The sequence below is a fragment of the Salmo trutta genome, chromosome 12 (genome assembly GCF_901001165.1).
Source record: "Salmo trutta chromosome 12, fSalTru1.1, whole genome shotgun sequence".
NCBI classification, from domain to species: domain Eukaryota; kingdom Metazoa; phylum Chordata; class Actinopteri; order Salmoniformes; family Salmonidae; genus Salmo; species Salmo trutta.
The window spans coordinates 63,845,341-63,856,179 of NC_042968.1; the positions used below are offsets into that span (position 1 = coordinate 63,845,341).

General features: G+C 42.4%; 1 protein-coding gene across 3 annotated transcripts in view; it reads right to left on the reverse strand.

Annotated features, from left to right (window-relative positions):
• The window catches only part of LOC115203975 (netrin receptor UNC5D-like), a 327,175-nt gene extending 316,804 nt beyond the window's left edge, over nucleotides 1-10,371 (reverse strand). For 2 of the 3 annotated variants that reach the window (XM_029769119.1, XM_029769117.1), the window contains exon 1: nucleotides 9,990-10,370. In XM_029769119.1, coding sequence (XP_029624979.1) covers nucleotides 9,990-10,074 — 85 coding nt within the window. In that variant the 5' untranslated portion in view covers nucleotides 10,075-10,370. Of the gene's footprint in view, nucleotides 1-9,989 lie in introns of all 3 variants that reach the window. The other variant, XM_029769118.1, reaches the window with a different exon arrangement.
• Between the last annotated feature and the right edge of the window lie 468 nt (nucleotides 10,372-10,839).

Sequence of the window (10,839 nt, forward strand, 5' to 3'; positions counted from 1 at the left end):
ACATACACTGAGTGTACAAAACATTAGGAACACCCGCTCTTTCCATGACATATACTAACCAGGTGAATCCAGGTGAAAGCTACAATCCCTTATTGATGTTAAATCCACTTCAATCTGTGTAGAACAAAGGGGAGGAGACAGGTCAAAGAAGGATTTTTAAGCCTTGAAGCAATTGAGACATGGATTGTGTACATTCCCTTGCAAAAGTATTAATCCCCCTTGGCATTTTTCCTATTTTGTTGCATTACAACCTGTGATTTAAGTGGATTTTTATTTGGATTTCATGAAATGGATATACAAAATAGTCCAAATTGGTAAAGCGAAAAGAAAAAATAACTTGTTTCAAAACATTTACTTAATTTAAAACGGAAAAGTAGTGCGTGCATATGTATTCACCCCCTTTGCTATGAAGCCCCTAAATCAAATCTGGTGCAACCAATTACCTTAAGAAGTCACATAATTAGTTAGATTGCACACAGGTGGATTTTATTTAAGTGTCACATGATCTCAGTATATATAAACCTGTTCAGAAAGGCCCCAGAGTCTGCAACACTACTAAGCAAGGGGCACCACCAAGCAAGTGGCACCATGAAGATCAAGGAGCTCTCCAAACAGGTCAGGGACAAAGTTGTGGAGAAGTACAGATCAGGGTTGGGTTATAAAAAAATATCAGAAACTTTGAACATCCCACTGAGCACCATTAAATCCATTATTAAAAAATGGAAAGAATATGGCACCACAACATACCTGCCAAGAGAGGGCCAGCCAACAAAACTCACAGACCAGGCAAGGAGGGCATTAATCAGAGAGGCAACAAAGAGACCAAAGAGAACCCTGAAGGAGCTGCAAAGCTCCACTGCGGTGATTGGAGTATCTGTCCATAGGACCACTTTAAGCCGTACACTCCACAGAGCTGGGCTTTACGGAAGAGTGGCCAGAAAAAAGCCTTTGCTTAAAGAAAAAAATAATTAAACATGTTCGGTGTTCGCCAAAAGGCATGTAGGAGACTCCCCCAAACATATGGAAGAAGGTACTCTGGTCAGAAGAGACTAAAATTGAGCTTTTTGGCCATCAAGGAAAACACTGTCTGGCACAAACCCAACACCTCATCACCCTGAGAACAACATCCCCCCCCATGTTTTTCATTGGCAGGGACTGGGAAACTGGTCGAAATTGAAGGAATGATGGATGGCGCTAAAGACAGGGAAAATCTTGAGGGAAACCTGTTTCAGTCTTCCAGAGATTTGAGACTGGGACGGAGGTTCACCTTCCAGCAGGACAATGACCCTAAGCATACTGCCAAAGCAACACTCAAGTGGTTTAAGGGGAAACATTTAAATGTCTTGGAATGGCCAAGTCAAAGCCCAGACCTCAATCCAATTGAGAATCTGTGTTATGACTTAACTTGTTATGGATAGGGGGCAGTATTTTCACAGCCGGATAAAAAACGTACCCGATTTAATCTGGTTATTACTCCTGCCCAGAAACGAGAATATGCATATAATTAGTTGCTTTGGATAGAAAACACTCAAGTTTCTAAAACTGTTTGAATGGTGTCTGTGAGTATAACAGAACTCAAATGGCAGGCCAAAACCTGAGAAGATTCTGTACAGGAAGTACCCTGTCTGACCATTTCTTGGCCTTCTTTGTCATCTCTATCCAAAACAAAGGATCTCTGCTGTAACGTGACATTTTCTAAGGCTCTATAGGCTCTCAGAAGGCGCCAGAACGTTGAATGATGACTTTGCAGTCTCTGGCTGAAAAACAGTAGCGCAAATCGGAGGGCCTACTGTCTGGACCTCTGGCAGTCTCTATGGGGGTACCACAGGGTTCAATTCTTGGGCCAACTCTTTTCTCTGTATACATAAATGATGTCGCTCTTGCTGCTGGTGAATCTCTGATCCACCTCTACGCAGACGACACCATTCTGTATACTTCTGGCCCTTCTTTGGACACTGTGTTAACAACCCTCCAGACGAGCTTCAATGCCATTCAACTCTCCTTCCGTGGTCTCCAACTGCTCCTAAACACAAGTAAAACTAAATGCATGCTCTTCAACCGATCGCTGCCTGCACCTGCCCGCCCATCCAGCATAACTTCTCTGGACGGTTCTAACTTAGAATTTGTGGACAACTACAAATACCTAGGTGTCTGGTTAGACTGTAAACTCTCCTTCCAGACTCACATCAATCATCTCCAATCCAAAGTGAAATGTAGAATTGGCTTCCTATTTCGCAACAAAGCATCCTTCACTCATGCTGCCAAACATACCCTCGTAAAACTGACCATCCTACCAATCCTCGACTTCGGCGATGTCATTTACAAAATAGCCTCCAATACCCTACTCAACAAGCTGGATGCAGTCTATCACAGTGCCATCCGTTTTGTCACCAAAGCCCCATATACAACCCACCACTGCGACCTGTATGCTCTCGTTGGCTGGCCTTCACTTCATAATCGTCGCCAAACACATTGGCTCCAGGTCATCTACAAGACCCTGCTAGGTAAAGTCCCCCCTTATCTCCGCTCACTGGTCACCATAGCAGCACCCACCTGTAGCACGCGCTCCAGCAGGTATATCTCTCTGGTCACCCCTAAAGCCAACTCCTCCTTTGGTCGTCTCTCCTTCCAGTTCTCAGCTGCCAATGACTGGAACGAACTACAAAAATCTCTAAAACTGGAAACACTTATCTCCCTCACTAGCTTTAAGCACCAGCTGTCAGAGCAGCTCACAGATCTCTGCACCTGTACATAGCCCATCTTTAATTGAGCCCAAACTACTACCTTTTCCCCTACTGTATTTATTTATTTTATTTATTTTGCTCCTTTGCACCATATTATTTATATTTTAACTTTTAACTTTCTTCAAACTACAAATCTACCATTCCAGTGTTTTTCTTGCCATACTTTATTTACTTTGCCACCATGGCATTTTTTTTGCCTTTACCTCCATTATCTCACATCATTTGCTCACATTGTATATAGTCTTATTTTTTTTCTACTGCATCATTGATTGTATGTTGTTTTACTCCATGTGTAACTCTGTGTTTTTGTATGTTGTCGAACTGCTTTGCTTTATCTTGGCCAGGTCGCAATTGTAAATGAGAACTTGTTCTCAACTTGCCTACCTGGTTAAATAAAGGTGAAATAAATAAAAAATTTGGTAAGTGGTCGATCTGAGAACAATGAGATGGGGGCGCGCGTGCACGAGACGACTCCATTTTCAACTTTGAGTTTTTGAACGAAAACAGGGTTTCCCGGTCGGAATATTATCGCTTTTTTACAAGAAAAATCGCAGAAAAATTGACTTTAAACAGCGTTTGACATGCTTCGATGTACGGTAATGGAATATTTTGAATTTTTTTGTCACGATACGCGCCGGGCACGTCACCCTTCGTTACCCTTCGGATAGTGTCTTGAACGCATGAACAAAACGCCGCTATTTGGATATAACTATGGATTATTTGGAACCAAAACAACATTGGGTGATGAAGTAGAAATCCTGGGAGTGCATTCTGACGAAGAACAGCAAAGGTAATCCAATTTTTCTTATAGTAAATCTGAGTTTGGTGAGTGCCAAACTTGGTGGGTGTCAAATTAGCTAGCCCGTGATGGCGAGCTATCTACTCAGAATATTGCAAAATGTGCTTTCACCGAAAAGCTATTTTAAAATCGGACATATCGAGTGCATAGAGGAGTTCTGTATCTATAATTCTTAAAATAATTTATGTTTTTTGTGAACGTTTATCGTTAGTAATTTAGTAAATTCACCGGAAGTTTGCGGTGGGTATGCTAGTTCTGAACATCACATGCTAATGTAAAAAGCTGGTTTTTGATATAAATATGTACTTGATTGAACAAAACATGCATGTATTGTATAACATCATGTCCTAGGAGTGTCATCTGATGAAGATCATCAAAGGTGCTAGCTTGAAAAATGGGTGTCTGATTATTTCTGGCTGGGTACTCTGCTGACAATCTAATGTTTTGCTTTCGTTGTAAAGCCTTTTTGAAATCAGACAGTGTGGTTAGATAAAGGAGAGTCTTGTCTTTAAAATGGTGTAAAATAGTCATATGTTTGAACAATTGAAGTTTTCGGATTTTCGAGGAGTTTGTATTTCGCGCCATGCCTTGTCATTGGATATTGGAGTGGTGTTCCGCTAGCGGAACGTCTAGATGTAAGAGGTTAAAGATTGCTGTACCCCAGCGGAACCCATCCGACTTGAAGGAGCTGGAGCAGTTTTAAAAGTATTATGCACGCTCAGGTTCAGTTTTTTGTGTTATTTCTTTTTTGTTTCACTATAAAAGGTATTTTGCATCTTGAAAGTGTTGTGTAAATCAAATGATACAAACCGCCCAAAAATCTATTTTAATTCCAGGTTGTAAGGCAACAAAATAGGAAAAATGCCAAGGGGGGTGAATACTTTCGCAAGCCACTGTAAGTGGTGCCCTCCACTTTCTGGAGGACCGAGTTTTGAAATCAGTGGAATTAGAGTATGACAGCTAAGGAGATGGAGAAAACACCTGTCTCCGGATTACATCTAAACGCAAGGCAATCATGGCATCCGTGAGAGGGAGAAGCGTCCATCCATGATGTAAATGGGTGTAACGAGTGCGCTGAGAGTCAGGAAGCAAGTTCAGGGAGTGAGTGTTTTAATAAATAAACGCAACTAAATACAAAACAAGAAAAATGAACAACGCAAGGACATGACACAGAAACAATGACGCCTAGGGAAGGAACCAACGGGAGTGACATATATATAGGGAAGTTAGAAACCAATATACACAGGAAGTTAGAAAAGCCAAGGCTAGCTTTTTCAAGAAGAAATTTGCTTCCTGCAACACAAACTCAAAAATGTTCTTGGAGACTGTAAATTCCTTGGAGAATAAGAGCACCTCCTCCCAGCTGCCCACTGCACTGAGGATCGGAAACTCTGTCACCACCGATAAATCCATTATAATTGAGAATTTCAATAAGCATTTTACTACGGCCGTCCATGCTTTACCCCTGGCTGCCCCTACCCCCGGTCAACAGCACTGCACCCCCCACAGCAACTCTCCCAAGCCTTCCTCATTTCTCCTTCTCCCAAATCCAGTCAGCCTACAAATCAGCCGGGCTAGACAATCTGGACCCTTTCTTTCTAAAATTATCTGTCGAAATTGTTGCAACCCCTATTACTAGCCTGTTTAACCTCTCTTTCGTGTCGTCTGAGATTCCCAAAGATTGGATAGAAGCTGCGGTCATCCCCCTCTTCAAAGGGGGGACACTCTTGACCCAAAATGCTACAGACCTATATCTATCCTACCCTGCCTTTCTAAGGTCTTTGAAAGCCAAGTCAACAAACAGATTACCGACCATTTCGAATCCCACTGCACCTTCTCCGCTATGCAATCTGGTTTCAGAGCTGATCATGGGTGCACCTCAGCCACGCTCAAGGTCCTAAATGATTTCTTAACCACCTTCGATAAGAAACGATACTGTGCAGCCGTATTCATTGACCTGGCCAAGGCTTTCGACTCTATCAATCACCACATCCTCATCGGCAGACTCAATAGCCTTGGTTTCTCAAATGATTGCCTCGCCTAGTTCACCAACTACTTCTCTGATAGAGTTCAGTGTGTCAAATCGGAGGGCATGTTTTCCGGGCCTCTAGCAGTCTCTATGGGGGTGCCACAGGGTTCAATTCTTGAGCCGACTCTTTTCTCTGTATACATCAATGATGTCGCTCTTGCTGCTGGTGAGTCTCTGATCCACCTCTACGCAGACAACACCATTCTGTATACTTCTGCCCCTTCTTTGGACACTGTGTTAACTACCCTACAGACAAGCTTCAATGCCATACAACTCTCCTTCCGTGGCCTCCAACTGCTCTTAAATACAAGTAAAACTAAATGCATGCTCTTCAACCGATCGCTGCCTGCACCTGCCCGTTCGTCCAGAATCACTACTCTGGACGGTTCTGACTTAGAATATGTGGACAACTACAAATACCTAGGTGTCTGGTTAGACTGTAAACTCTCCTTCCAGACTCACATCAAACATCTCCAATCCAAAGTTATATCAAGAATTGGCTTCCTATTTCGCAACAAAGCATCCTTCACTCATGCTGCCAAACATACCCTCGTAAGACTGACCATCCTACTGATCCTCGACTTCGGCGATGTCATTTACAAAATAGCCTCCAATACCCTACTCAATAAATTGGATGCAGTCTATCACAGTGCCATCCGTTTTGTCACCAAAGCCCCATATACTACCCACCACTGCGACCTGTACGCTCTCGTTGGCTGGCCCTCGCTTCATACTCGTCTCCAAACCCACTGGTCATCTACAAGACCCTGCTAGGTAAAGTTCCCCTTATCTCAGCTCGCTGGTCACCATAGCAGCACCCACCTGTAGCACGCGCTCCAGCAGGTATATCTCTCTGGTCACCGCCAAAGCCAATTCTTCCTTCAGCCATCTCTCCTTCCAGTTCTCTGCTGCCAATGACTGGAACGAACTACAAAAATCTCTAAAACTGGAAACACTTATCTCCCTCACTAGCTTTAAGCAGCTTACAGATTACCGCACCTGCACATAGCCCATCTATAATTTAGCCCAAACAACTACCTTCCCCTACTGTATTTATTTATTTATTTTGCTCCTTTGCACCCCATTATTTCTATTTCTACTTTGCACTTTCTTCCACTGCAAATCTACCATTCCAGTGTTTTACTTGCTATATTGTATTTACTTCACCACCATGGCCTTTTTTGCCTTTACCTCCCTTATCTCACCTACATTTGCTCACTTTGTATATAGACTTATTTTTCTACTGTGTTATTGACTGTATGTTTGTTTTACTCCATGTTTAGCTGTGTTGTTGTATGTGTCAAACTGCTTGCTTTATCTTGGCCAGGTCGCAATTGTAAAATAGAACTTGTTCTCAACTTGCCTACCTGGTTAAATAAAGGTTAAATAAAAATGTAGTCCAGGTGAGTCTGACGACATGCAGATGCGCGTAACGATGGTGACAGGTGTGCACCATAATGAGCAGGCTGGTGACCTAGAGGCCGGAGAGGGAGCACACATGACAATGGGTAAGATATTCTAGCTAGCTACATTTTCAGATATTACACGTTTCTAATTTTAATTTCAAGTTAAAGTGTAATGTTAGCTAGCTAGCTAACGTTAGCTGGCTGGCTCGCTAGCTAACGTAGCGTGTATGATCTTATTATTCGTATCTCAGAGCCATTTTCTTTGCTAGTTATAGCCTAATGCAGGGTAGTAACGAGCAAGGATTATTATATTCTTTACCTAGCTAGCTAACTACATATCTTAACAAAAGACACCACTATGCAAGTAACCATTTCAATATAATGTCACTGTGACAACTGTTGATAGACAATTTCAGAGCACTCTTGTCTGAGTGTGCTAGAGCGCAGAATAACTGACGAATTTACAAACGCTCAACCCCCATTGAATATGGCCGGTGTCAGTAAACGTTGGCAAAAAAGCGTAAATATTCCCGGCAGCACAGTTACAGTCACCAATGCTCTAGATAATATATAAACAGCCTAGCTATGGCGAGTAAAATGTTCAGTGAGCTGTTCTCTCATTTGTGTCTGGAAGTAGCTAGCAAGCTAGTCAATGTTTGCAAGTTAGCTTGGATGTTTGACTGTGTTGTTAGGACAGAATCCTAAACCAGGAAAAATAAAACAGAGAGAGGAATTCGGGAAAATACAAAGAGTGCCAATTTGAAAGCTAGGGAAAAAATTCATGAGCAGATTGTGCCATTAAAAGTAGCTCTCATGCTAGAAAAGGTTGGAGACCCCAGGTATACACATTATATACACAGGCACTCACTTACACAAACTACACTGACACACAGAACCCACACAGATTCTCACACACACACACACACACTTTCACCCTCATCATATGCTGCTGCTACTTTGTTCTTTATTCTTACTCTTATCATTATCTACACCAATAGTATTCGGTGTAAGTGGCAAATATAATTTGATTTCATTTGACATTCTCAAAAAAAGGAGAAGAAAAAAATCCTGGATAATCCCATGCATCCTCTCCATATTGAGTTCATGAATTCCTCTCATGTTAAATGTCAGTTAAATCAAAGAGGTGGCTGGAGAGACGGGTTGACATATTTGGGATAAATAAAACATGGGTTCTCCCACAGATGACTCCTCTCCGTAGCCCTTTATTCATATCTCTATCTCCCTGCCCCTCTCTTTCTCCCCCCCCCCCTCTCTCTTTCTCTCTCCATATCAGATGGCGAGAGTCGCAACTGAAACATCAAACGGCACTGTCAAACCTGCCGCTGGTGCTGTGTGTCTGTGTCTCTCTTTTCTTTCCTCAACCCCAATACTCAGATCACTCCATTTACTATACACCTGCAGGCTATGTCTCAATTGTGTCTCTGATATAGTGGATCATGAAATAAGTACACATAACAGAATATCACATGGTCGGAAACCGGCATTAGGATATCACCCAAGGCTGGGTGAGCATACATAGGATCTGATCAGATTATCAATGGTCTGGAGATAGCAATGTTCTCTAGTGGGATGTAGAACAACAAAATGCATTAGGTTTCTGAAGCTTCTGGTGCCAAGAGAGTAAGAATGAGGAGAAAAACGACAGAGGGGGGAAGAGTGAAAACGACAAGGGTTATTTACAAGCTTAAAAGGATGGAGATGGGTCCAATTCCTTATTAATGAACTTCCGTCTCCCAATACACAGTAGAATACCTCACACTATCAGCCTCAAAAAGCTAAACCTCTGAAGCTGAATAGAGCCCTAATCTAATATTTATATTACTCAGGTTCAGTTTATTTCCATATGCAATAATAAAATCCTTATGGCTAATTCGGTAATTGACTTGCAAATGACCGTAAGACATGATATAAGTTAAGAGGTCAAGGTAGGGAGGGGAGCATGTGATGGGGTCCATAGTGAGACCTATAGCAGGAGTTGAATCGTGCCTAACTACCTTGTTTTCAATGTTATTCACCATAACACATGATTTAATTATCCAACGAGGTGTTGTTTAAAAAAATAAAATAAATGTACAACAGCATAGAGGGTTAACTGCCTTGTTCAGAGGGAGAACGACAGGTTTTTTCTTTTAACTTGTCAGCTCAAGGATTCGATCCAGCAACCTTTTGTTTATTGGACCAACGCGCTAACCACTAGGCTACCTGCCACCCCAACAGCACAAGTGTAACTCAAGCCAATATGTCTGAGCTGTCACTAGCGACTATGCATTACTTCGAAGAGCAGTGTTTTGGGATGTGAACCCATCATTCTCCCGGAGAGACCATCACAGCAACACATGTCAACGCATGGAAGAACTGGCCGAGCGGTTCTCCGCTGTGCACAATCAATGTGTTTTAATTGAAAAGCCAAAAGGCGTCTATCGCTGAGAAACATTTGGATCATGAGCAACAACCAGTCTTGAATATTGTTGTATGATTTATTTTCGCGTCTGCCTTCTGCGGTGTGGGCCGACAGAATGCACTGCATTATTGTCTTACTCCCCACACTCTTAAAAAAATGTGCTATCTAGAACCCTTAAGAACCCTTTTTGGTTACAGGATGAACCCTTTTGGGTTCCATGTAGAACCGTTTCTACAGAGGGTTCTACATGGAATCAAAAAGGGTTCTATGGGGACAGCAAATCACCCCTTTTTCTAAGATAATTAGCCTAGGGTCAGATATGATACATTATTTGTAGCCTATAACTATTTTGCATACGATAGGTGTTCTATAATTGCGGACGTTGACGTAAGAAGGGGAAACATTTAAAATATGTTTATAATACCAAAAATAATATTGACAAAGTTTAGCATAGTACAGTTAGTTTGTGCGATTAGATACCATAGAAGACACCCTGACTAGCCTATAGTGCAAGTGCAAATTCCTGCACTTGCACAACACACAGCTGTTCTGGCAAAAACAAAAATCACACATTCTGAACTGTTCTTACCTCGTGCCGCCGTGGCCGGGAACTGCAAACCGAGAAACAAGAGGATGACCAAACTCCGGTCGCATACCCCCGAAAACTGTCCCATCACTGCGCCGGTCGTCTTCCTCCCAATCTGTCCCGGGTATGCTGCGCGAGGGTCTCGTACATTTGTCGTCGTGGACTGTCACCAGTAACAGGTTACCCTGCACTGATAACGTTTACACAGGGCCAGTCTGTCGCCGAAGATGGCGAACAGCGACTGCATCTCTGCTTCACAATATAGACAGATGGAGCGCGGTGTCTGTGTGTCGGCGGTCGGGAAAACTGTGTGTGAGAGAGAGTGAAATAATTAAGGCGTGCAAGCCAATAGCTCTCAGCTTTGGGGCAGAGAACGAGAGAGAGAGAGAGAGAGACATACACTAGCGCGGGTTGACTCATAACTCGCGCGGGGTGGGCTTTTAAGGTCATTAAATATTGTGTGCAGGTGGGTTGAATAAAGAGAAAGCAATGCATTATAAAAACCATACACGTATAATTATTGTGGAATATCTATATATAGGCTACATTGAGGTGTTTCCTTTATTATTTTTAGGCTGTCATTAGTGTGTAAGCCTAAACTTTAGGTCTTCAAGGCCTAACAGTACGCGCACCACACCAATCACCAAATACTTTTGGGAACTTGCAGAAAAAGTTCAATAAGAGAAAGCTGCGAAATGGAGAGTTGAAAGTAAAGAGTCCATTGGTGTATGTCTATGCATGATTTTGTTTATTGACAAAGGAAGAAAAGAAGGAAGTGAAATAAAATAAAGAGAAGGGACAGAAAAGTGAAGCATAATGCCGCCACCTTCCTCCGCAGAGGCAGGGGGTGACA